Source organism: Natrix helvetica (genome assembly GCF_964273705.1).
Source record: "Natrix helvetica genome assembly, chromosome: 7".
NCBI classification, from domain to species: domain Eukaryota; kingdom Metazoa; phylum Chordata; class Lepidosauria; order Squamata; family Natricidae; genus Natrix; species Natrix helvetica.
The window spans coordinates 38135722-38163392 of record NC_138558.1 but is presented as its reverse complement, the minus strand read 5'-3'; the positions used below and the strand labels follow the sequence as shown (position 1 = coordinate 38163392).

General features: G+C 42.1%; 1 protein-coding gene across 5 annotated transcripts in view; it reads right to left on the bottom strand.

The window, feature by feature from the left end:
- Positions 1–22286, bottom strand: part of ANKRD50 (ankyrin repeat domain containing 50) — a 51011-nt gene extending 28725 nt beyond the window's left edge. Inside the window, exons 1-2 of one of the 5 annotated variants that reach the window (XM_081960028.1) lie at positions 22156–22286; positions 19093–20284 (exon numbers count right to left, since the gene is read on the bottom strand). In XM_081960028.1, coding sequence (XP_081816154.1) covers positions 19093–19571 — 479 coding nt within the window. In that variant the 5' untranslated portion in view covers positions 19572–20284; positions 22156–22286. The other 4 variants (XM_081960031.1, XM_081960030.1, XM_081960029.1 and 1 more) reach the window with 4 other exon arrangements.
- Positions 22287–27671: the final 5385 nt, after the last annotated feature.

The window sequence follows — 27671 nt, the reverse complement described above, 5'->3', positions numbered from 1 at the left end:
ACCTTGAATTGTCATGGAGACCTCTTTGATACAATTTAATAGGCAAAAACCATTTTTATCTATTTTTATCTACAGTATATGCTACAGAATTAAGCACAACAATTCTGACAACAGCAAATATCCTTCTGAAAGATAAAAATAATCTACTTTGTTGAACTGAGGTTGCAGAAACTAGAAGGAGAAGGAGGTATTTCTTAGAATAGGGGTTCCCAACCTGGGGTGCGAGACGATATTCCAGGGGTTGCAAAAACTTGGTTTTAGAAGTTTCAAAATTATAGTGTATATGCATAAGTATATGCATATAATTATTTACTTTTGTAAGGGGTGTGAGAATATATCAGAAGCATTCTACAAGTGCGGGGTCTAGAATAGGTTGGGAACCCCTTTCTTAGAATAACTCCTTACTGAACAAGAGTCTGCTTTTATCAATATTGAGTTGTTTTTTTCTGAATACTCATAGCTATTATAGTCAAGGTTATAAGATCACATGTAAAACTATATCACCATATAATTCATTCTGATGAAATTAATATAGCAATAACAGTTAACAAATGTTTAAGAATTAGGCTTAAGATACAGAAGGATCTTGACAGACTTGAACATTGGGTACTATCTAACAAAATGAAATTTGATGGTGAAAAAAGTAAGATTCTACATTTAGGCAAGAAAAACAAAATGCATAGGTACAGTATATGTGGTACCTTGCTCAATAGTAGTAACTGTGAGAGGGATCTTGGAGTCGTAGTGGACAACTATTTAAATATGAGCCAGCAGTGTGTCGCAGCTGCCAAAAAAGCCAAACACAGTTCTAGGCTGCATAAACAGAGACATAGAATCAAGATCATGTGAAGTGTTAATACCACTTCATAGTGCCTTGGTAAGGCCACACTTAGAATGTTGCATCCAGATTTGGTCTCCACGATATTAAAAAGATGTGGAGACTCTTTAGAAAGAGTGCAGAGTAGAGCAACAAAGATGATTAGGGGGCTAAACATATGAAGAACGGTTGCAGGAACTGGGCGTGTCTAGTTTGATGAAAAAGACTAAGGAGACATGATAGCAGTGTTCTAATAACTAGGGAGAAATTTCCTGACAGTTAGAACAATTAATCAATGGAACAACTTGACTGCAGAAGTTGTGAATGCTCCAACACTGGAAGTTCTTAAGAAGATATTGGATAACCATTTGTCTGAAGTGATGTAGGGAAGTGATGTAAGCAGGGGGTTAGACTAGAAGACCTCCAAGGTCCCATCCAACTCTGTTATTCTGTTCTGTTCAAATTCAGCATTCCATATTAGTCTAGCAGCAATACATCCTTATATACATTTCCTTTAACCATAGGTTATTTTAAATATATCTCTGTTTTATCCCTTTACAAATCGTTAAGATGTTAAATGTAAGTCCTGTAATTTATACTAAAACAGTCAGTCAGTAACAATAGAGAAATACAAGTTTATTATGACATGCTTTAAAAATGAAACATTATAGCACATACAATATCTTTCCATTTATGGTAACATGCAATTCAAAATCTCTTATTTGACCTCTTCCAGTGAAAAGTACTTCTCTGTATCATAATATATGCTAAAGCAAGCCAAATGCTTTGTCTATACCATTTTGATTTATAACTATAGCAGTATTTAGCACTACCATGTATGGCAATTAGATACTTCTCTCTTAATGGATACGTTGAACAGGAGGAGAGATCTAGCAGAGAAATCCATTAATTCAAATTTATCACGCACATCAGAGTCTGAAACAAAAACTTAATAGAAACTATAGTTTGCAGCAACTATAAACTATGAAATGTTTTTTCCATAGCTGAAATATTTGCAATTACAAAATTTCTATATTCACACCCCTAACTCAACCCTAAATAACATTATGATTGCATCATTTCTACTCTTTCAACTCAGTCTTAAATGCATTAGATGGAAATATTTTGATCAGCCTAAGGTCTCATTTAATAAATTTGTGGAAGAAATCATGTCTTACTCAATAATCAAAAGAGACTTGGCTCCATATTAAATCAGATTATTTGTGTGCAGAAGATGCTAGTGTACTAGATGATATCTCAGAGCGGAAGACTACTAGCTCTTACACAGAATACTAGAAACAATAAAAATTAGTTATTATTTCTATCCTAGCTATATCACCATTTTAATTAGACATGTATTTTACTCTGATACTCTGTCCAGTTAATACTGTCTAATTGTAACAATTAATACAAATAAACTATTTTTGTGAATGTTGTAGAATAGTCCATTCTACTATGGTTACAATTGTGCATATGGGCACTCTTTAAATTAACACCTAAATCATACTTTATCTTGTCTTTTAAATGACATTAAAGTGGTCAAGAGAGAAAGAAAATTATATTGTTCCTCATTCTGTGACACCTAGTTTCAAGGGCATTTGAATGTGCAGAAATAGAAAATGAAATCCTTTTATCTATTTTAGTATTTTTTATCTCTCTAGATATACACATGTTAACATTGTGCACTGTGTATGTGTACACATATGGACATGGAACAAACAAACAAAATCTATGGCCAAATTTGCATATAATATTAAATTAGAATCCCTAGTTTCCTAAATTGCATTGTGAACAAATCATGTATTCCATTTATTTTCCCGTGCTTCTCTATTTGCAAAATATGACAGACCCAGCCTTAAATTATATAAATCCAAACAAAATAAAAATCTAGAAACCTGAGTTATGACATACAATACTATTAACTCTAACATGAACAAAACACTAAGTTAACCTCTTCCAGGTTTGTTTAGATCATCATATGTAGGAATAATCCAACTCTAGGCACTAAACTGGTTCACTAAGGCAATCTTCTGATTTAATATTGCATGCAAATATAATCTACATTTTTACTGATAGTTTGCAATAATTTTCTCACTATTGTTTATAATAGCTTCTAATTCTAAACTTTTTTTAAAAAAAATTCTACAGATTATCCAAATTACATACAAGCATGATTTAGCTTTTCACTTTTGCCCCTTAAACTAGTTATTCACTCTTCCTCTAATAATTTAATTATTAACAAATGATTTAAGAAATAATTGGAAATAATCAAATGCAGCATAAATCTCAATAATGCTAATAATTAAATTCTACAACATGTATGATTTCAGGCTCCTAAATAAAACACATTTATAAGAGTTTTGAAAACCTTAGTTTAAAATAGCAAAATCATCATGCTGTTAAAATTAAGGCCATCATACTACTAGTGGCTGATGAACTGATCAGCGATATAGAAAGAACGTTGGTCTTACCTGAACGTTTTTTTCAGGAGATGTGGAGGGAGGGGTCACAGAAGGGTTAACACAGCCTGATTGGTCCATTTGACTGAGAGAAAACTTCTTAACCTTCGCCTTCTCCCGTTGGTTCCCAGTTTCCGCGATGACACGGCCAGCCCCTGCAAGCTAAACACAAACAAGGACAAGCCCCCCCGGGGCCTCCCGATTCTACACCTCCCGGACCCTGTCTACTAACTAGGGCGGGAATGTGACCCCTCCCTCCACATCTCCTGAAAAAAACGTTCAGGTAAGACCAACATTCTTTTTCCAGTAGAGTGGAGGGAGGGGTCACAGAAGGGACATACCCACGCTTCGTCCCCGGGCGGGCAGACTGGGTTCCAGGTGAGGAATCGGCCACCACCCTCTGAAGGACCCATCGGCCAAAAGATGCCTCAGCCGAGGCATAAGCATCCAAACGATAGTGTCTAATAAAGGGTGTGGGGGAGGCCCAGGCAGCCGCCCTACAAATATCCTCGAAGGGCGCCCTGGTGGCCCAGGCCGCCGAAGTAGCGGCACTGCGGGTGGAGTGAGCAGTGATCCCTGATGGAGGAGACTTCCCAGAAGCCCCGTAAGCCTCAACTATGGCCAACCTAATCCATCTTCCGATGGTGGAAGAAGACACCTTGCATCCTAACGAACCTGGATGAAAGGAAACGAATAACGCCTCGGTCTTCCTAATGCCCTCAGTTCGCTTTAGGTATATGCGAACAGCCCAGCGAACATCCAGCTTATGCCACACCAACTCCCGCTCCCTCGAAGGATTGGGACAAAAATTCGGGAGCACAACCTCCTGGGCCCTGTGAAACTGAATTCGCCTTCAGAATGAACGAAGGATCCAAACGAAGGACCACCCTGTCCTGGTGTATTACACACAGGTCACTGCGTGAAGAAAGGGCCCCCAACTCCGAAATGCGCCTGGCCGATGTAATGGCCACTAAAAACACCACCTTAAGGGTAAGCAGACGCATGTGTACCGTCCTAAGTGGTTCGAACGGGGAGCTCGTCAGAGCCTGGAGAACCAGGGTCAGATCCCAGGTCGGAAACCTATGAACCGGAGGGGGACGGATGTTAGCCGCCCCCTTCAGAAAACGCTTAATCAGGGGAGAACGGGAAAGGGTGGGGGAACCCTCCCCCCCAAAATGGTGGCCAAAGCCGCCACTTGACGTCGGAGCGTATTGTGCGACAAACCGTCCTCCAACCCCTTCTGGAGGAACTCCAACACGTTCGGGACGGTAGCCCTAGAGGGATCCAACCCCAAGGGAATACACCACTTCGCAAACGCCTTCCATGTGGCATTGTAAATCCTAACCGTGGACGGCCTCCTAGACGCCTCTAAGGTGGCTATAACTCCCGACGATAGTCTCTGCCCCCTCAGGATCCTCCGTTCAAGAGCCAGGCGGTCAGATGAAGCCACTGGGGCCCTGGGTGAAGTAAAGCCCCCTGACTCAGGACGACCTCCCCCGGGGGAATCCTCCAGGGGTCTGCTACCGACAGCTGGACCAGGTCCGCGAACCAGGGTCTCCTCGGCCAGTATGGGGCTAACAGAATAACGAGAGCCCTCTCTGTGACTATCTTCCCTATCGTACGGGGAACGAGGGGAAGGGGAGGAAAGGCATAAAGAAGGCCCGGGGGCCACCGGCTCCTGAGAGCATCCGCTCCTTCCGCCGATGGAGACTGGAACCGGGTAAAGAACCGGGGCAGCTGAGCGTTGTCGGGGGAGGCGAACAGATCCACCCGGGGCATGCCGAACCTGCTGCATATCTTCCGGAACAACTCCGGGCCCAGTTGCCACTCGCCATCGTCCAGAGTTGTGCGACTCAGCCAATCCGCCTGAAGATTGGACACTCCTGAGATGTGCTCCGCCACTATGGAGGCTAAGTGTCTCTCCGCCCACAAGCCCAACGACTGCGCCTCTCGCCAGAGCGAACGGGAGTGGGTGCCCCCCTAGCGATTGACATGGGCCTTCGTCGCCACATTGTCCGTGAGCAGGAGGACATGGCGCCCCCGCAGGTGATGACGAAAAGTCCGAAGGGCCAGTCGTGCGGCTTTCAGCTCCAGCCAATTGATGTTGTGGCGGAGATCCGAGGCAGACCAACGTCCCTGGGTCATGTCGGAGTCCATCACGGCCCCCCAGCCGAAGAGGCTGGCATCCGTCGTCACTGTGACTCTCTCGGGCTCCCAAAAGCAAGCCCCCTGTTGCAGCGCTGGGGACAACCACCACCGAAAGGAGAGTCTCACCTCCGCTGGTAGAGGAACTGGCCGCAAGGAGTTGCTCATCATCCTTTCTGGACTGGGATCAAGGCCCACTGGAGAGGTCGCAGGTGGAGCCGGGCCCAGGGCACTATCCTTATACAAGAGACCATCTTCCCCAGGAGCTGAGACAAGGTCAGGATGGAAACAGACCTTCTTTTTTGTACGGAGGAGACCAGCTGGCGTAGGCTGGACAAGCGTTCTGGGGATAGGCGGACCCTCCCTGACTCGGAGTCTATCACTGTCCCTAGGTGTAGGATCTGCCTGGATGGGGACAGGTGGCTCTTGGGAAAGTTCACGGAAAACCCCAACGCCTGAAGCCAACGGATCGTCAGCCAAAGATCCGACGTGGCTCTGGAGAGGGACCCCGCCTGAACGAGGACGTCGTCCAAGTAGCACTGAAGTCTCACCGGGATGGAACGCAGGTAGGCCGCCAGTGCTGCCAGGACCTTGGTGAACGTCCGCGGAGCTGAGGCCAGACCGAACGGAAGAGCCCGGTACTGGAAATGCCTGCCCCGGTGAGAGAACCTGAGATAACGCCGGTGAGACTGAAGGATGGGGACATGGAGATAGGCCTCCGTCAAATCTACTGAGGCCATGTAATCCCCCTTCCGAATGCCCTGCAGAATTGATTTCAGGGACGCCATCTTGAACCGCCTGTATACTAGGTAGCGGTTCAGGCGTTTCAGGTTGAGAATCGCCCTCCAACCCCCCGAGGATTTTGGAACTACGAACAGATGTGAGTAGTAGCCCCGACCCCTCTCCGGCTCCGGAACGACCTCCACAGCCCTGATTTCTAGAAGATGGGCGACCGCGAGGTCCATGAGACGACGTCGCTCCGGGTCCCGAGCTGGGGGAAAAACTTTGAAAAAACTTGGGGGTTTGGAGAGGAATTCTAACCGTAGGCCGTGGCGAAAGGTCGCCCTGACCCAACCGTCTGACGTGATCTGATCCCACTCGTCCGCATACAGTGCCAGGCGGCCTCCGATGGGATGACTCGGGTTCGAGTCATTTCCCTCTGCGGAAGGGACGCCCCCCCCCCTCGAAAGGGCCGCTTGGACTGCGGCTGATACCTAGAACGGTCCTGAAAGTTCTGCCTATTGAAGGGCCTGTCCTGCCTGTACGGTTGATATCGCTGATCCTGATCCCTGTCATAGGACTTGAACTGGGGCCTGCGATAGGGATGACTACGGGACTCCGCCTTCTTAGTGGATGTAGGCATAACCTTCTTTTTATCTTTGTTTTCCACCAAAATCGGGTCTAAGGAAGCCCCGAACAAATTTGGAACTGCAAAGGGGGCAGCCACCAGGTCCCACTTGGCTTTATAGTCCATCTGCCAGTTCCTGAGCCACAGGAGCCGACGAGAGGCCACAGAGGTGGCCAAAGCACTTGAACCAAATCTAACAGCGTCTAGGGTCGCATCAGCCGAATACTGACACGCTGCCATTATCTTAGCCAAATCCTGGTGTACGCGCTCATCCTGGATCGGGATGCGATCCTGAAGCTGGCGGAGCCACATGACCGTTGTGCGGTTGAAGTATGAGGCGGCAGCCGCCGCCCGCACCGCCCATGCTGAGGCCTTATAATTTTTACGCAAGGTGAGCTCCGCCCTCTTGTCCTCTGGCCTAAGTTTGTCTGCCGCGTCCCCCGAGACCACTGGGGAAGAGGAGACTAAAGCTGCTATGGGCTGATCTATAACTGGAAGCTGAATAGCCTGCACAAAGGACTTTTCCATGTTGTAGGCGCGACGGTCGTTGCTGCCAGGTGGGGAAAAGTTAGAAGGACGGGCCCATTGGCTAGTAGCCACCTCTAAGAAAAGAGGAGGAGCAGGAATCTCCTCCTTATTGGTGGCCGTCGCTGAGAACATGACCATGTCCGGATCCGTGGGCGGTGGGACCGTGGGGTCCCCCGTGCCCACCTTGGTGGTCCTCCTAGCCTTCTTAAGCAATGGTTTGAACATGGCCTGGAGGAAAAGGTTGGAAGAACGAGGCGGCTCAGGAGCCGCATCCTCCTCCTCAGAGAACCCCCAATCATCCCTCCGTGCCTCCCCCCTAGAGGAGACCTCACTCATGAGGGAAGGAGAGGAAGGCCTAGATCTGGACCTACTAAAGGGAGTAACTCGACTGTGGTGGTAGGGCCTGTCCCTTTGAGAGATGCCCCTAGAAATGGCTGCAGAAATAAGCCGTTTGAGATTCTCAGGGAGGTTTTCTAGATCCTCCTCATCACCTTCTGAATCATAGTCTGGTGCCACATAGGCGCTGCTGGATCTCCTACCCCTAACGGGACCTGCAGAGGTACCTTCCAATGGATCCCCCCTATCTCCCTCTCTAGTCCCCAGGGAAGCAGAAGGAGAGCGAGGTGCCCCCCGCTCCTGACCCCTATCAGATCTGCATGGAGAAGCAGAGGAAGAGGAAGGGCTGAACCCCCTAGCCACAGGTGGGGGAGGACAGGGAGCCATCGTGCGTGGGGATCTGGATCTAGGCCTAGGATCCCTGGCCTGTCTCTTCTCAGCTCTTTCAATGACCTTCTCAATAGCCCTGGATCGCCTGAGCTCATCCCTCTGCAGGGCTCTCGAAGGTCTGTCCTCAGCTGAAGGCCTAGAAACCCGAGGCCTAACTGGGGGAGTGGGCTCAGCCTGATCTTCGCCTGCCTGAGCTGGCGCGGCCTGCTGGGACTCAGTTCTATCTGCCATCCCACTCACGTGCTCCAGAACGAAGTTTTTGGTAGTAATTGCCCTTCAGCTGGTGAGAATCGCCTGCTCCGGGCCTCCGGCAAAGTTGCAAACAGCACTGCCACGTTTTTCACAGCCTCTCCGTGTTGCAAGCCCCAAACACGTGACTCAAAATGGCTGCCGGCTTCTTTGGGCGGTGCTTACAAAAGCGCGCCTAAAAATGGCCACCTACCTCGCCCCTAATTGCTAATGCCTGCAAGCTGCAATGGTCGCCATTCCAAACAAACACTCCAGATCACTGCTGGGCTCCTAAGCCACGAGGAGCCTTCCAACACCAAAAAAACGACCCCGCGCTGCTGCCGTGGGCTGTAACCGGCCCGGGAAGCTAGCGGTTTGAATTTAGAAGCCGAATAGCCGCTTTCGCGCCGAAAAGCCCCAGCGCGCTGCGAGCCTCACAGTAAAAGTTTTAAAAAGGTAATTTAAGACACGCAGGATCGCCCGGCACACCCGAGACCCCAGGCACCAGTCCGGAGCGATCCCTTAGGAGGGGGGGAGGGAGCTCCCCCCCACTGACTATCTCAGCCTCCTGAGGGCAGCTGAACAACAGCCCTGCAAGGCGGACCCACTACAAAAAAAAAATTTCGAAATAAAAGAATCCGAATTCAAAGTACCAACAACACTAATACTGACTAATAAAACCCAATAAAACACTCTTACTAGGAACCAAACCTGTGTCTTGGACCTTGACTGAGAGGAAACTGGGAACCAACGGGAGAAGGCGAAGGTTAAGAAGTTTTCTCTCAGTCAAATGGACCAATCAGGCTGTGTTAACCCTTCTGTGACCCCTCCCTCCACTCTACTGGAAAACTGCCATAAGCAATATGGTAAACTGTAGCCAGATGGTCAGAATTCATTCTGAACTAACAGCCATAAATCACAATTTTTGAGGTAAGTCACTAATGAGACACAAGCTGAAATACACCAAGCAAATGAGATTAAGAGTGGGAAGTAAAGGAGAGAGGTAAGGGAAGGAGAGAGGGATAGGACACGGGGTAGTAGGGGGGAAGAGGAGGAGAGAAATGAGGAGTGGAAAGGGAGAGAGGAGTAGGAGAGAGGAAGAGAAGTAGAAAAGGGAAGGAGGACAGAGAGAAGAAAGGAGGTAGGGAGGAGGATGAAAGAGGGAGAAGAAAGTGAATGCACAAATATAGTGTATGGAGAGCAGAAGAGCCAATTACTGTTTTTTCTTCTTCTTATGGGTAGTTGATGGTAAGATGAACTGATGTAAACATTTAATAATACAATACGATGTGGCTATGTAATAGTATACATGTGATTGTATGTTTTGAAAAATAAAAATAAAAAACTTTACAAAAAAAAAGGAAATAATGAAGAAAAGAGTGGGTTACTTATACATTTTTTCCAAAAGCCAAAACGAACTATTGATCAGAAGATGTAATGTGCAAGAAACTAAGATTAGACTCTTTCTCTGCAAAGCTAAAGCCAAGGTCTGGCTTTCAGGTTTTTGTTTTTGCAATTGCAGCTTGAAAGTGCTCGTAACATTTCTTTTGCCAGAGTGCGCACAGTATGACTATGTGAGACAATCCAGGAGCAAATACAGTAAACAGAGGTTTGTATTTAAATAGGGGGAATTTACAAAGAATATATACATACACATACTTTAGTCAGACCTCAAACAAACAGCAATCAGCAATTACAGCACGGAAGCACGAACCGAGCACACACGGAAAGATATGCCTCAACAGGGCCTCTTCTTATTACAGACTCTTAAAGTGATATCAGCCCAAACACCTTGCTGACCCATTCTCAGTACATCATCGTAGCAGCTGGTCATCTCTTAAATCATTACCCTTTAATGTGTCTACATTATATATTACCATATCTAGAATTCTACTGAAAATGAAATCACTATATAACACGCAGAGAACATAAATTTATGTAAGTTTTTCAACTTCTCTTCATTCCCTCAACCAGCTCCAAGAAACAGCCAGAGGGAAGAAAGATTTTCTATTTTATTTTCCAGTGTACCTCTATAAATTAAAAACAAAAAATTAAAAAACAAAAATAAGACAATCCAAGTATGTCAAAACATGAAATATTGTGGAAAGCGAATAATTGGTTTTTGCTTACAGCATTTTGCTTACAATTACTCAAGAGACCTTTTAACCCAGAAATCCACATCTGTATGACTCAGTGTTAATTCAAAAAAATGTCTTCCCACACTTTGCAGTCCCAGAGCAACACATAGAATCCAGAAGTTTACAGCTGTTCTTTTACTGGCCAATGATTATGTGAAGCTGAAGTTGGATGTAACTTTTTGTTGATATTGGTTGACTTACAGTTATCCTGTGTTGCATTTGCAGAGAGAAGCATGCAGGCAAGCAAACAAACAAAAAGACAAGAGGGTAAAATAAATTTTATCTTGTATGGATTTCTGCACATTACCACTACTAAATGTATGTTTCATTGGAAAGGTGGGGATTTGCATAGAAGCAACTAAGAATCAAAGGATTCAAATTCTTTCCCTGCACACCTTAAAGCAGGGCTCCCCAACCCTGGTCCATGGATCGACAGCAGTCTGAAGCATGCTGGAAACCAAGCCACGAAAACAAGCAAAGCCCTAACCGCAGTATGCAGGCAGCACACGAAAGCATGCCCCCTCCAGTCTGCAGAAAAACCTCTCTCCACGGTGCCTAGTGCCCAAAAGGTTAGGAGGCACTGCATTAAAAGTCTTCATTGACACATCTACATTGATTCAAAACTGCAATGGTGCAATAACATTAGAATGACATTACAACTGGAGACTATCAAAACTTAAATTAAGCCTCTGTAAGGCATTTTATTGAAATTCTCAACTTAATTAGTTGGTATAAAACGTATTTTTCCTGAACCAGTTATTTAAACGTTACTAATGCACACAAAAAAAGTACGTGGCTTGTGTAAAATCACAAGTAGAGTTTTGGAAGTTACACACTAGTCTTCAAAAAGTTATTCTTTTCAAAAAGCACACTTTTCCATCAAGATTTTCTCCAGAACTTTGTCCCAAACCCTGAAGTCAGAAGGTAACATAGTCACGTTGAGGTTACAAGCTTTAATAATATTGTGTGAATCTATGTATGTATGACTGTGTGGTTTGTGCAAAGACATTGAAACTGCAAAAACAGCACACACAAAACCGTCGCCTTAAAGAAAAAAATCTGAACCCAAAATGTCTTATTAACTCAAGGCATATCACTGTTCCAATTATTTTACATCAAATGCTACTTTGCAACAGTTCTTATAGATAGAGTTTTGGAGAAGTGAACCATATTTTTAATTGTTTCTCATAACATGGCACTATTTCAAATCTGTCTTTTATAACATGCTCTGACCCAAGTCTCTCCTGAAATTATTTATTTATATATAAAATTGAAAGCTCCACTGAATTTCTATAGAACTACAATACATATGAGAAATAAATATGTTAACAAAGAAAAAAATTCACACTTAGCATGTGTAATAAGTGTTGATTACCTGTCTATGTTGACCATGCTTTTAAATTCATGTTTACTTTAAAATTAAAGTCGTCCTGGGCAATCACAATTTTATCTGTATATTTACTTACCAATAGTTTCTGTATGTTTAATGTAACTTGCCTCTAGGTGCATATATAGGATTGCAACCAAAAATCTTTGTCAAAAGTATTTATTGTCTTTCATGTGTAATATACTCCATCAACAATTAGCACCCCAAATGTACACTTCATTCTGAGCCCCTGGTTAACAAACAACTCCTCCAAAATTTTAGGTGGGTTAGAGACAAACTCAACCTTATTCAATAGTAATTAGAACATTTCCCCTCTTCATTTTTACTTCAGTCTGCAATTAAAGGCATTTTAAGCAAGGGGTCTCAAACTCTGCATCCCAAGAAAATACCTGGATAAGAACAGCCTTTTGGGACGGCATAAGAGCAATATGGTTGGGCCTCATTGCAGTGTTCGCACAATATTCCCTGCAAAATCCCTAATCGGTGCCATAGCACCCACCCAAAGCAATATTGGCTGTACAGAAAAAAACATTGTTGTGAATTTTGTGAATCTTGTACTTCTTCTTCCATAGCTGAGTATCTGCTCCAGACAGTTGAGTAGTATGCTGCTTCTACATTTTGCATGAAAAAGCTCTCAATACAAAAATCTGGAAAGACTTATTTGATTCTGGCCAAATTGCCTTCAACGATGATGAGGAGTGGTTTCAAGAAGCTCTAAAGCCCCAAACTGCAAGAACAAAGTTGTTGAAGAAGCATCTCCACAACTGAGAACCCCAGCTACTTTGTGCAGAATAGGTGTGTTGCTTGAGTTCAGTCTGATGGTTTGTAGGGAGATTCCACACAATTTCATTATCTTAAGATATCAAAGCATCATGAAGTTTCACAGCCCATTTTAAGGTTTGCACTTTATCATTGAAAAAGGAAATATATTTTGTATACATTACTTACATTACTGCCACACGCACAAAAGAGTTTGGAACTATGCATCACCTGAAAATGATTATAGCATGAAACAGTTTGTGTATTGAATGTTTTGCACAACTACAAATCCAACTATGTGTTTTGTTTTATTTAATCCCTATGGCTGACATTTGGAAGCTCTTTTAAGTATTGTCCCACCACTGATCAGAAAAGCATTAAGAACAAACTTGTAGACAAAAGCAATTATGAAGATGTATAAAAAGGAAAAAAATGGAATGGTACTAATGTTTTTTATACTGCTGTCATGCAGAGTTTGTGTTATTCTGCATAGTTTACAAATGAGATATTTATGAAATAATCAGAATACTGCAATGTTATACACAACCTTTAGAATGTAACCTTATCTTTCTCGATGTTTTTTCATACTAGACTTCCTATATTGCTTGTGTGCCCTAAATATGCTCTGAAAAAGCCAATTCTATGCATTTCTTTTTTCATTAAAAAAAATCCTTCATAAAAATAAATTCTTTGAATTCAGTCACTTTCCCTGAAATGCAGCCTCTTCACAGAACTGAATCAATGTGGCAGGAAAGCAAGCAAACTCAGATGTGACCTTCTGCCTTAAAAAATGGCTCTTTTTAAGAAAGCCATTTTGGTATCAGAATAGCATTACAATGAATGATGGGCAAAATACTCTGGCTAGCAATATGATTCATCTGTGGAACAGTAAGATTTCCCTCAACTTAGGCCACAGTTTAAACAAGGAGAGAAAAACTGTAGGGAGAAGAAAAAGAAATAATTGCGCCAAAAGAGAGGCTGATATGAGTTTTCTCTTATGCAGGAGTAGAGAATAAGAACAAAGAGCTCAAGTCTTTGTTCTTAGCTCTGTGGATTGGAAGAAACCAGTCATGTCAATAGTAACTGGCCTGCAAGGGCCCATTTTTTTTTTCTCTTTTCCGTTCTGTTCCTAAACAGTCTTCCTGGGATTATAGCTGGGGAAACTCATCAGTGAACCAAGGGCATACCCTGGAATTGGAATTGGCAGAGATAACTTTAATCTTGCTGCAAATCTTCCTTTCTCTTCACTCTGAAAATTCTAACCTTCTTTAAAAAAAATATGGCTTAATATGGAATTGAAGGAAGCTCTTTTTCTGTAGAAGGCAAAACCAAGAAGAGATTTAGTTGGCACTGGACAGCAAAAGTTGAATTCCTGCCAGTAGAGATGAAGTTATAATATTTTGGACAACTCCATCTGAAAATGAAAAGCTGCAGTATGAATGTAATACTTTTTAAATACTTAATGACATTCTTGTGTAAATGTACGCAAACTTTAATCTTATGATTACATTCTGCCAATTTTGAGGCTAATACAGCTTGCTAATACGAGCTAAGAAACAAATGGCCACAGAAAATTGTGAGATACTGGCTAGGTTTACATACTCAATTAAGTCCACTACGGACTTTTATTCTCCTAGACCATGTTTCTCAACTTTGGTCACCTGAAGATGCGTGGACTTCATCTCCCAGAATCCCCCAGCCAGCAGAGCTTCTTCAGGTGGGCCAAGGTTGAGAAGCACTGTCCTAGACCGATAGCTGTACTCTAAAAAGTAATAGAACAAAAGCTAAAATGTTACACTCAGTACACAATTAAATATTGTTAATATTAGTTATCAGTCATCTATTTCATTATTTTAATAATATAGAAAAAGAAAATTATTTCTAGAAGTTTTGCTCACTTTTAAAGATTGTATCACACTTTCAGTGTATGCAGCCCACAAACAGACTGAGACTTAAGCCTTCCAGTTCAATATTTACAGAACCTTAAGAAATCACCATCATAAAATCAAAGTCCTCTATAATATGATTTGTTTGATAGCAGCATATTGTGCACATCCAGCAAACTGTAGTTCAGTCAAGAAACTACTCTTCAAAAAACCACTTAATATATGAACTGCTTTGGTATAGACATGTCTTTAAAATACATGACTTGCTATTTATAGAATTTCTTTTCAAGCTACAACCTAAATCATGCCAATAAATCTTATAATGCAACAACAACAAATACATAGAATCATCTTAGGAAACTGGATCTCAGTTGTCCCGTAGTAATAATGTGTTTTATACAATCTTTTCAACTGACAGAGTCTGACAGAGCTTAAACACGGTCTAGTGTTTAAGGCCGTGATGGCAAACCTACGGCATGCATACCAGAGATGCCCCTGTGATCAATGCTGAAAAATGGCCTTAAAATGGCCCATAAAAGGGCCAAAAAACCCAGGCCGTTTTGGGGCCCTTTTTTGGGGCTGTTTTCCAGCCATTTTCTTTGCAGGCACAAGAGCAGCCAGCTGGTCTTTGTGGGTGCCAGCGGGTCGAAAAATGGCCTGAAAAACAGCACAAAAAATGCCCTGAAAATGGCCAAGAAAATTGCCCAAAAAACAGACACACCGGTACCGGCCAGCTGGTCTTTGGGTTTCCAGTGCTCTGGCACGGGGATGTGAGCGCATGCACATCCATTCCAGTTTCAGCATTCGGTGCTGAAAAGATTAGTCATCACTGGTTTAAGGCATCCATCTAGAAACAGATGTGTGAGTTCTAGTCCTGCTTTAGATATGAAAGTTGGTTGGGTGACTTTGAGTCAGTCACTCTCTCTCTCAGCCCAACTCATTTTACCAGGTTGTTGTGGAAGGGAAAATAGGAGGAGGAAAGTTTTGGTTGGTTACCTTGAGTTATTTTTAAAAAGTAATAAAGATAAAGATAAAATTAAAATTAAATAGTAATACAAGTTATACATGGCACACCCATGTATATTCTTTCTATGTAAGCTTGTATGCTGAATTCAAGTAGCTGAGTAGAGTCATAATCCTGCATTTTGAATGTGCTTAGAAATGCTGCACATGATTCCAGTATCAAAAGAACATCTAGTTCAAAGAACATCCACTACCAGCAGAGACCTGCACATTGGAGTTGGATATCAATATTTTCTCAGCAAGTTTGGGGGCTTTAAGGTCTTACACCCTTTCCTAAATGTCATCAGAATACCTAAGGCATGTAAACGCATTGTATTATTTCTGTTAGAAAGTTATTAAGACTTGCTCTCAGAATATAAACACTGTGTGAAGATCACCATCACACAGGTGTAAGTCTTACTATGTTTCAACCAGCCTGAACAATTTTAACACCTGCACCAATACCACACATTTGGAAACTCCCACGTGAGCAAAGTAAGACATAAAGAAGTTTCCCCCAACCTTATGGTGTCATATGATCTAGGTCTAGGACTTCAACTCAGCCAGTACTGGAGGTTGGTTGGTAATCATATAACAAATGTATGTAAAAGGTTCTAAATTGGAGAGTAATAACTGTTCAAATTATTGTCTGGTTACAAATTATGGTACTTTATAATATGTGTTGGTATTATGTGTTTTAAAGCATTCAATGGAATCCCTGGGACTTTCATATTAACTTGTTCCATAAAGGACTATGAAAATTATCAATTATGAATATTATTTTCTCATCCTCATTAACATGTAAGCCTTTCTTCCTCTTTATAAAGTTACACATTGCTTAAGATCTTAAAATATATCTTTAGGAAGATTCCTATTTATATGTTAAAGCACACAAATTTCACATTTCTAACATGTCTGTGTAAAACAGAAATTATTTGTTGTGCCACAACAAAATATTCAAACTCCATTTCTAGTTTGTGATTTTATTAAAGAGAAGATTGACTGACCTACTTTATAGGCATTACAAAAAGAGAACTTCAAACTGGAGCTTTGCTTACAGGCTTTTAGGGCTGTAGTAACCTGCAACCAAGACTTTAGTATGAAGCAGAATAATTCTTAGGTTTTGGAGAAACAAGCAGTTTCTGAAATACAGTACGAGATCAACATATTCTCCTGAGTTTGTCCATTATAAATGTTGCTAGCCATAATAACTGTTGGTACTTTTAAGGTTTGAAAGTATCATGCATTTTTATCAAGGAAATGAGAACCTCTTCTTGAGATTCTGATTGCAAAAGTCAGAAAAATGGCCTTAAGATTTGAAAATCAAATCCAGATGCCATTTCTTTTCTAGTGTTACTATTCAATTCAGGAATGAACCTAATGTATGGCTCGACTAGCAACTTTCAATGTCCCTCATCACTCACCATACTTATGCTGGGAATTCAGATAGAAAACCATAGTCTCCTACATTTTCTTAAGCCTAGACAGGATTATATTAGAGAAGCAAATAGCTATTATTTAGTTCTTCCTTAGCATTATTGTGGTAGGTGCTGTAACATCATAAAAGTAGCACAGCCTTTCCAAGAGGATTTTTATCAAATTGATGTCACAATGGCTCCAATAGAAAGTAACAGATAATAAAAGTAAATCATTTAGCCTATAAATAATAAAAGACTGCTTCTAGGCACAGAAAGTGTTAGGAGTAACTGAGCAGACAGAAAAGTACAACCATTAAGGCAATCTATCAAAGAGAAATTTTGTCGAGTATTTCGCAAATATACCTATGATACTCATCACCACTTGGGGTTGTTCTTTCACCTGGGACTTAATCAATTCCATTTGGAAGACTGCTGCACAAGCATTCCATATCAGTGTTTCTCAACCTTGGGAGCTTGAAGATACATGGAATTCTGGGAGATGACGTCCACCCAACTTCAGACTGTTAAGGTTGAGAAACACTGATGTAGATAAAAGACTGCATTAGAGAAATTTCAACAGCCCACACCAGGAAAGGCCTGTATTAAGTCATCCAAAATCAATTGTAAAGCAGCAAGTAACTGAGGAGAAGGGGAACTTCCATCAATTTTTATATGAATAGAACTAACTGAAAGTAGAGAAAAATACTATTTATTCCTTATCAACAATGAAAGTATTGGGGTTATTCTATTTGTTGTTCTTTTGCCTTCTGATTTGGAAGGGGAAATCCTCATTGGGAAGTGCACAATGATTTCTCACATAACTGAAAGCACTATATAAGGATGCCGGCCTCCATCACTAATATTTTCATTACCACAGAAAATAAGGTTCATGATACCTCCTAAGAGCTTTGGAATATAGATTCCCAATTCCTCACCAGTGAATACACAGCAGAGTACTAATGAGATCTATAACATAAAAGATCTGGAGTCATCTCTGATCTAGAACATTAAAGAATTATAAACCATAGCTATCAATGAAGATTTTCTTCTCCTGGTTACATCTAAAATTTCACAAAAGATAAAATGCAATCATGGCTTATATTGTTTATAGTCCTCCTCTGACCTGGCAAATTATAGTAAGCTTTTAATATCCACTGTTGCTCCATATCTAATGCATATCAAGATACAGTTTAACAATAAGACTTACACAGTCAGACCATCAAGTGATTCAATATGTTTCATTGTCAATAATGATTCTGTGTTCACTCACACTGTTGTCATAAAGTATTTGTTCAGGACTTCAAATCAAGAATGCTATCACTGAACAGTCACTTATATATTTATGAAGCCTAATATATTAAAAATTGTTAATGATGCACTTTGTTTAAATGCAAGTTCTTTACAGGTACACCATTGTCCAGGTTTTTGGCAAATCCAACTCCAATGAAATAGCCCCCAAAATCTACTTCATAAACTATGGTTATTTCGTAGACAATATAACAGACAAAGTCTTCAAATATTGTAAAGTTTCAGAGCAGCTTTTATTTAATGACGAGTGCTCAAGATACTACTTTTCCTACGACTTTTGCTGGTTTTTCCATTTCCATGAAAGAAGAATTTCAGGTTTTAAGGTAGAAGCACTTTTACTCAGGTATAAAATGCTCCCATCAGCTTTTCATCCTTTCACACTATAGCTGAAAAAAGGTGTATCTGATTTTTTGGCAGCAATATCAACACTTTGCAATACTTTCCCATCTTGAATAAACTTCAAATTATACTTGAACATAAACTATAATTGAAAATGAACTATCAACAAGATAGCACTAGAGCGCATGCTTTGATCAACATGACCTCTGCCAGATTTTTGTTTGGTTTTTCCTCTACTGTAGTTTCCAGAAAGCCACTGCGAAAACTTTGAACAGATATTTATCTTTAAAAGCAAGGACTTCTATAAATATAATCACAGAAGTCCTTCTAATCTTTAACTACCTTTCATGTTTCTTCTTCCCTCCCAACTCCCAGTCCCAGAGTTATCAGAAGATGCCAATCTAGAATGTGATTCACACCAATTTCTCAGGATACCATGCCCAATATTTATCTTTCCATGTGAACTTTTTTCCACAGGCCTTATTTGAGCAACTCCTGTAAGCAGAAAATACCACCCACATGAAGAGCATTTTCTCTGGTTTTATGAAAGCACCTTATTTGCTCAAGCAGTATGAAAGAAACATACCCAAGTGTCATTTATTACCTTTTAAAAGCTTCAGCAGGGTTTCTCTCACATTCCCCAGGTTGCAGGAGACTTTGAACAGCTGGATCTCTCACGTTGTCTTCGTAACCCTGAATCAGTCCACTCTGACAGATCTGGGCAACTAAGCCTCTAATAAACCTCCCCACACAGAGGGTATCAGAGTCCTGGGCCCTACAAAAATGGAAGGCTAGTGCTTGGTGATGTAAACCTCTTTGTAAGTTTGCAGGTGAGCTTGGCCATAATAATTCAGTACAAACTGCTGTCTTGCCACTACCAGGACCTCCTACTAACAACACACCCCAGGATGCTCCCTTGCCAGGGACAACACAAGTATTAGACCCAGAATTCAGCACAATGGACGGTTTGTTGGCAGAGCTATTGCTGAAGCTTGTCTTTTCCTGGAGGCAGTGCTGTAGTTTGTGAAAAACCCATTCTCTGCAATAAAACTGTTTCCCCTGAAGCAAGCTGGTCTGAGCCATTTTACAGACTACCTTCCGAGACAGGTCTAAATCAAGAGCACATCTTAGGTTTCACTGAAGACAACAGATTCTTAAATCCAAGCCAAAGTGCCCGTTGCATGAAACTATGCCACAGGACAGACTGCAATCCACAAATCTGTTCATGCCTTCACATAATAGTCAGTGGCATCTTTGGGCAAGAAGCATCTTTCAATCCAAATATGTCTGATATTGTTTTGCTGGAAATCTTCTTTAGAGGTATAGCTATGTTTGTAGCAAAGCTCAATGATGCATCATTTAAAAGGTTGCACAATGCCATGACTACAGTTGCACTTTACAATGCTGCATGCTAGTGTGAGATTAATGCATCTAAAGTAGAGATAACATGCAAGAAGAATTCCCACATTTCTTCTCTAAATTCCAGTCCTTTCCAAATGTATGAGGCTTTTAGATTCCCCAGATTAGCGACTTCTAAAAACAGATCATTTTTTTCCTTCAGCAAATGCAGCGTATATTGCAAACAAATGGATATGCCTCATTTAATATGTAGATTTCCAAAGTTCATACAAGCTCTGTAGTCCAAACCCGTCCTTCAAATCATGGTGCTTCGTGGACCCAGTAGAGTAGAAATAGAAGAACTTTTCTTCCCAGGGCTTTCTTTGTCATCCCGTGTTCCAGTAAACCTTTGCTAGTTTCCAACTGCAACCATCAAACCACAGGATTTCTGTCCTGGCCTGAGAGTAAAAGTACCAAACATTTGTCAGCTTATACATAACAGTGAACTGCTACCAAATCTATTCCCTGCATTCAAGCTAGCAAGACAGAGATGCTGGAATGAACGATTCATAATATATATTACCCTATGGTAATCTAGCCAATAAATTTTACAAAGAAAGAAGTAAACATGCAGTATCTCTCCCTCTCTCCCAAACAAGAAGCATTAAAGCTTTGCAGACACCACCTAGAATTACATTCCTGTCTTCTATGCCCAAGGCAAGTGACCTTGAAACCATGCAAAGCCCCATCTCATTCTGAAAACAGACCCCCAGTTCCTCGCCCCTGAGATTTTGCCATCTGAACCTCCCTCTGTACCTGCTTCCCCTTTTATACCTGGGGACTTCCCTTAATTTTTTCTTAGCCTTCTTTGTTCATAGCCTGGAAGCCTTAAGGAAACATCGGCGCTTTCCAAAGCCACGTTTGAACTTACCGTCCGGCTCCCCCTCCCGCTCCCTTCGCATTGTCGCTCTGCAGCGTGCCGTTTCTGTCATCTGCTCGGCTGCTTCCCTTACAGCAACGCTTTCTTTTCATCCGTCCCCAGGCTTTTGTCTCCCAAAGCCTCACACACGGCCAGGCTTCGCGTTTCAGCTGATATAAAACTGGCAGGACGCAACAAGCCCCCTTTTTACCCCGCTCTCTTCTCTCTCTCTCTCTCTCTCTCTCTCCCCTCCTGCTTCTATCTAGAGGCGTTCAAGGCGTTTTGGCCAAGGGAGAAGAAATAAGGCGCAAGGGCGGAGGAGGCCGAGGGAAAAAGTGGACTCAGCCGAGCGACCGAAAGGGCGGCCCGTCTGCTTCTCGGATCCACCGCTCGACACAGACACACGCCCTGTCCCCATCCCCCCCGCCTGCCTCCTCCTCCTCCCCCAGCGCCAGCACAACGGAGACCTTACAGGGGGGACACGCACACAGGGCTCGGCAGCAGAGAGAGAGCGAGCGAGCTGGACGCGCGATCGCCCTATTCCGCTTCGCTCTGACCGATCCCCTTGGCTTTCTATCTTCGGCTCTTGAGGCAGGGGAGGGAGGCGGAAGGGGGAGCCAACAGAGCCCGGTTTCTTCGTTGCTCTACCCCCCCCCTTCCCCAACTTGGATCACAAGCTCTCCTTTCTTGCTAGTTCGCCAGATTCCGATCGCAAACACGCCCCACGACTGACTCGGTCTCCCTTCCGGGTCCCGATGCTTATTTTCACGCTCCCCCTTTCCCCTTTCTCCGTTTTAAACACCGGGGCTAAACCGAGAGGACCCCGGCGAGCAAACCGAGGAAGCTACGCCCACGTCGTTCAGATTCGCCCAGCCAGCGAAGCGACAGAGGCTACGAGGGACAAGCGACTGGATCCTGGCGCAAGACAAAGCAGGGAAGAGCTCGGGCGCAGAAGCCCAGCCAAAGGTTGCCGGACGCAGAAAGCGCGGACGCTCTTGCGACGGTCTCTGGCGTCGAGGCAGGAGAAAATGACAGGAAGGGCCCTTCGGAGAGTTTTCGAAAAGCCCAAGTAGCAAAAAAAAAAAAAAAAAAGCCCCACTCGGGGCGAGACGACCCAAGAAGGGAAAACCTCCAGCGCCCCTTCAGTCTTGTCCCTTCCCGACGCTGTCTTTGCACCGAGATAAAAAAAGAAGGCTGTTTGGTGAGCAAGGGCATAAAACGGGCTCTTTGCAGAACCCGAAGGCGCCGCGTTCTCTTCAACCCTCTCCGGAATCCCAGCCGCAAGAGTGGGGCAGGCTGCTTGCTGGCTCGGTGGCTGAATGCGGCCCCTTCCCTCCACACCCAGCCTGACCAAGGGAGGTTGGCAAAGGAGCTTTTTTATCCTGGCAGCGGCGCCCGCTGTTCAATTACCTCCCCCGCTTCCTCTTCTTTGGACAAGGCGGCACTAGCGGCAGCAGCTGCTGGCTCTTCCCGTCCCGCGCTCAAGCCGCTCCCCCAAGGCGGGGGAAGGCTGAGACAAGGCGTGGCCGCCGCTCTTCCCCCCCCCCCCGCCGCAAGCCTAGCGATCCCCCGCAGCGCCGGCCCTTCTGAGCCCCACAGTTCCGACGCCAGGCACCCTCCGCCCCTTTTCTCTTCCGTCCCTCGTTTAACCTGCCTCATTCGCCCGCCTCCCAAGCCACGCCTCCCGCCCTTGGCCACGCCTCCTTCGTTCCGGGTGGAAGCTGTTTCGTGTTTGTCCTGGGGCGGGGAAGGGGCGTGGTTTAGGCCTCGGAGATGCTACTTCACATCACCTGGGAATGTCTGTGTGGGGGGGGGGGGGGGGGGAAGGCCCGGTACCGGCTGAGTAACCCGTCTGGCTGGCATATTGCCTTTGCTCGCTTGCGTCGGCCCCTTTCAATTCTCTTTGCCATTTTTACTTCTTTGTGCATTTATAGCAGGACTTTTTTTTTTAACTATCCGACTTGCTCCGAAGTAAAAAAGCAGCGAAACAATCTGCCTCATAACACAGAGATTGGGCCTTATACTGGAACATTTTTTTAAAAAAATTAAATGTCAGAGGGAGGGGAAATGGGGAAAGTAAGATTCAGGTTTACAGTCTGTAAATTAATTTTCCTAGAAGCTTTTCTTTTTTGACATAGCAATAAAGTTTTGTTCTTGATACCAAAATGATAGTGGTTAAGGGACCACACTGAAAACCAGGTAACTGCGACTTTGAGACTCACCTTAGGCATGAAAGCCAGCTGGATCACTTTGGGACAGTCACTTTCATTTTTAATTTTTTTTTTACCAAAACATTGCATGAACAGTGTGGCACCTTGGTAAGATAATGGTAAGATATAAATGAATACATTTGCAACCACAAGTTCTTTGTTAAGTGAAACACAACTGAGTTTATGGCTTTTCTGCCACAGTTGTTAAGCGAATCACGTAGTTGTTAAATAATAAATTTATTTTGGACTTCCTGGGATGAAAGGAGAGTTGCAAATATTTTACAACCTCCTTGCATTTTTAAATATATTTTATACAAAGCAGCTGCAGAGAATGGGAACAGGTCAAAGTTTACAAAAGACATTTTACTAAATTAAAGAAAATCTGAACTACACAACACTTTTTGCTGAGGGAGATAAGTACAAATCTGTTGTTATTAAACCAAATTCAGAATTGTTGTTTCTCAAACAATTAACAATTATGTAGATCTACAGATCCTTGCCATAACAAATCTATAATTCCTAAATTTTATGTATTAGAAAGGAAGCAAATACCCAAACCTGTGTATGTTTATTAGTGCCATAGTTCCTTTTTTTGTATCATTTGTGTCATTATCTGTTGAATATACAGTATGTATGATTTGATTTGCTCTGTTATCTTCAGTGAAACTTCAGATAACAGAGATAAGATATAAAATGAAAAATGCCTTCTTTGATCATTATAACCAGATTAGATTGAAAAAGTATATTGGAAGTAATCTAGTCTAAGCCCTCATTCCATTCAAAAGGCACATGGAGTAGGGAATTTCCCCAATTTTGTATATGGTAAGTGGATGAATCATTACATTTTTATTAGGTAATAAAATACTAATTATATTTGAGGTAAAATGTATTTGGGGAGAATGCCAAAGTCAATATGGTTGGCCTTAACAATGAAGCAGTGGCTTCAGGTTGAAGATTTTATAGCACTGTCTGAGAACATATGAAATTTAAACAGTGAACTGTGCCCAAAGTCATTCGTTGCTTCGCTTGTCCAAATGCTTTAGCTTATACAGATAGCCCTCAACCTACAACAGTTCATTTAGTGGCTGTTCAAAGTTACAACAGCACTGGAAAAAGTGAGTTATGACAATTTTCGACACTTATGATCATTGCAGCATCCCCATGGTAACGTGATTTACATTTGGATACTTGACAACTGGTTCTTATTTATGACAGTTGCAGTGTCCCAGGATCGTATGATGACTTTCTGACAAGCAAAGTCAATTGGAAATCCAGATTCCCTTAACAATGGTGTTACTAATTTAACACTGCAGTGATTCACTGAGCAAATGTGGCAAAAAAGTCGTAAAATGGGGCAAAAGTCACTTAACAACATAAATGTTGGGTTCAATTGTAGTCGTAAGTCAAGGACTACCTGTATTTCCAAGTGAATATTACTCAGGTGATAGCAGCCCCCTTAGTGGATGATATAATCAAGTTATACTTAAAAGAGAACAGTCAGGATTATTATGTATTCTTTGCACAACCACTGCTTTGTCAATTACCATGCTATTTTCAAATTTGCCCTTTGGGAAGTGAATAAACTCTTACTCAGCCATAGCAGGCATTCCTGGGAATTAAAATTTGCCTTTCCTTTCAATTTATAATTCTAAAGATGTTAAGGTGTTCAGGGAAAAAGAAGCTGTAAATTTTGGTTCATGAAAAAATATACTTGATCTTATGCTGCTTTTCCCTCCAACCTGGAAATTTATAAATTGCTACATTGATTGCAGTCATGAATATGCTATTAGAGAGAAGAAGGATAAATCCAGAGCTAGTTTCAAATTTGGTATGTTAAAAATTCAGAATAACATCCAAGATATATTTTTTCAAGATGATGAAGCAATGTAAAATAGTTTTTATAGAGATTATTTTTAGAAATGACCTCAGTTACCGTAAGGCTCACAATAAAAAAATATCACATCAGGGTGGGGTTCCATGTCAGTGATAAAACTTGAAAAGCGAGAAAGACTTCAGTGAACAACTATTTTGAAAAAGAATTTTAATCATACTATGATACCTTCTGATATTACATCATGCTGGAATCTATCTCTTCACTACAAAGCTTTTGTGCCTGCTTGATACTTTCAGTTGGGTAAAACACTGGATCTTAAGGCAAAACTTTGTCAGCCAGGATACAAGTAAGGCTCTATTTTAAAAACAGATATTTAAATTGTACTCTGAAGTTTAACGTATCAATTCACACATATAATGTATTCTATTTTTTTCCTGTTATAGAATGCAGAGGTAAAAATAAATTGTTTAAAGTCAAGTTTCTCAGGCTTATTTTATATTTAGTATGGTGAACAGAATCACTTTTGTCGGAATCTCTTGTTTGCAAAGAAGAAGGTTAATGGCTGAACAGTCTGCTTTAAAGAAACGCATAAAAAGAGCAAAAGGTCCACATGTGTTCTTTCTTATTTTCTTTTTCAGCTATCAATCTGTGAATTTGGCAAGTTGTTAATCCTATTGTATCTTCTCTCTGCTGACCATTGGGAGCCTTATCTCACTTGTCTTCTTCGCTTCAATGAATTTTAACTCTGGTTATAATGTTGATATCTTAATATATATTTTCTTCTATTTGTGTCATTCAAAACTAGTGTATGTTGAATGAGAAACATAATATGTGTATAACAACATCTTCAAAAAAATGAATGCATCTCTTGAGACATTCCTTGTAACCTTGTTGTGTTTGTGGACATATCTATGCAGTGCTCTTTGAAAACAATATGGAAATCCTATTTTTTTTATTCCAACATCGAGCCGATAACCTTAGTATTGCTTAGAAGTCTTCCATCTAAATTCACTGCTTAACATGAGCTACTAAGCCCAACCCTAAGCTCTCAAGCCCAGACAAGATCAGACAAGCACTATTATCTGCTGAGACAAGGAGACATGTAAAAGGCAGTGATGCTTTACCACCTACTGTATAGTACAGCAATTGCAAACTCTAATTGCTAGATTCAATTGATAACAGTGCAGATTTTGTTGCTTTCTCCAGCTTTGTTAATTTTGTGTCTCAACCGTAATTTTTTCTTATTCCTCCTGACAGTCCTTTTGAATTTAAATTGTGGTATTATTAATGGGGTATTTTAATGGCTGATTTTTAACATTCATGTGATGTAATTTGTTACCTCCTCCGTGCATGTATGTCTTTGTATATGTGTGTATTTGGATGTTTATGTGTTTGCACATATGTTTTATGTTTTATATGTTTTATTGTACGCCGCCCCGAGTCCTGTGTGGAGAGGGAGCGGCTAATAAATTCAAATTTATTATTATTATTATTATTATAGGGATATAGCTCATAGATGGGTCTTGAAAGAATGCCCTTTAAAAATATTGATATACTGTTGCGGTGTTCCAAGTCCCCCTCTTCCCAAAATAGCTTAGTTTACAGTGGAATATTTGGGTCTCTAGCAACTCTTATTTCATAAATTAATCCATTTCTGGCTCTGATCCAAGTAGGTGAAGACACTTGCTTTCTTTTTTATCCTTTATGATCTTTCTCTTTCAACAGCATCACACTCTCTCATAATATTCAAAGAAAATCCAGCTGTCTCAGATGCATTTTCAAGCAGGTGGCTCTGTCCCTCTGCCAAGCATTAACTCTTCAGGACTCTAATTCTTGCCAATTAGAGTTATAATGCCAGAGGATTAAGGATATTTCTACATGGGACTTTGGCACTATTTTGTCACCAGCCCCATGCCCCTGTGATCACAGCAACTGTGAAACAAGGTGTAAAACTGCCGTTTAGGAATTAGAATACTGAGGGATACACAAGGTTTTGCACCACTTCAGGATTGACACTACATGCCTCCCTCACATGGTGGTGTCTTCCTTGGGAGTCAAACTGATTTCTTCTGGCCCAGCTACAAGCCAACCAGTGGTGGGATTTAATTTTTTTTTACTTCCGGTTCTGTGGGCGTGGTTTGGTGGGTGTGACATGGCTTGGTGGGCGTGGCAAGGGAAGGATACTGTAAAATCTCCGTTCCCTCCCTACTCCTGGGGAAGGTTACTGCAAAATCGCCATTTCCTCCTGATCAGCTGGGATTCGGGAGGCAGAGAATAGATGGGGCTAGGGCCAGTCAGAGGTGGTATTAACTGGTTCTCTAACTATTCAAAATGTCCGTACTGGTTCTCCAGGACTAGTCAGAACCTGCTTAATACCACCTCTGAAACCAACTCAAGCAATTGCATGTGCTGAGTGCAGCTTTACTTGAAACATTTTCCCAGTGGTAAGAACTTTTGGCTAACTTGACTATCCAGCCTGAGCTTGAAGCAAACAGTAGTGGAGAACCGTAATCCTTCTAATCATCTTCACAATTCCAAGTAATAGTAAACCCCTTCCCAAATTTGCCTTGATTTTTTCCTTCTCATATAGGGAGCAGACCCTAAAATGTGGCCTACCTGGTTGCTCAAGCAAGGTATTGTTCTCCCTCTTAACTCTACCTGCATGGAGAGTTTACTACACTATAATATACCACCACAATTGCAGATATTGGAAAAAATACTCTGCTGCAAAACTATGGTGCCATGTAATACTCATTTTCAACGGGAATGTAGGTACACAAAGGATGATATCATTTTCTTATAACATACCTCAGGGTTTTGGGGAATTGGTCAGGCAAGCACATGCAAACAACACATCAGGGAAGAGTGGCAATTGCTGTTGA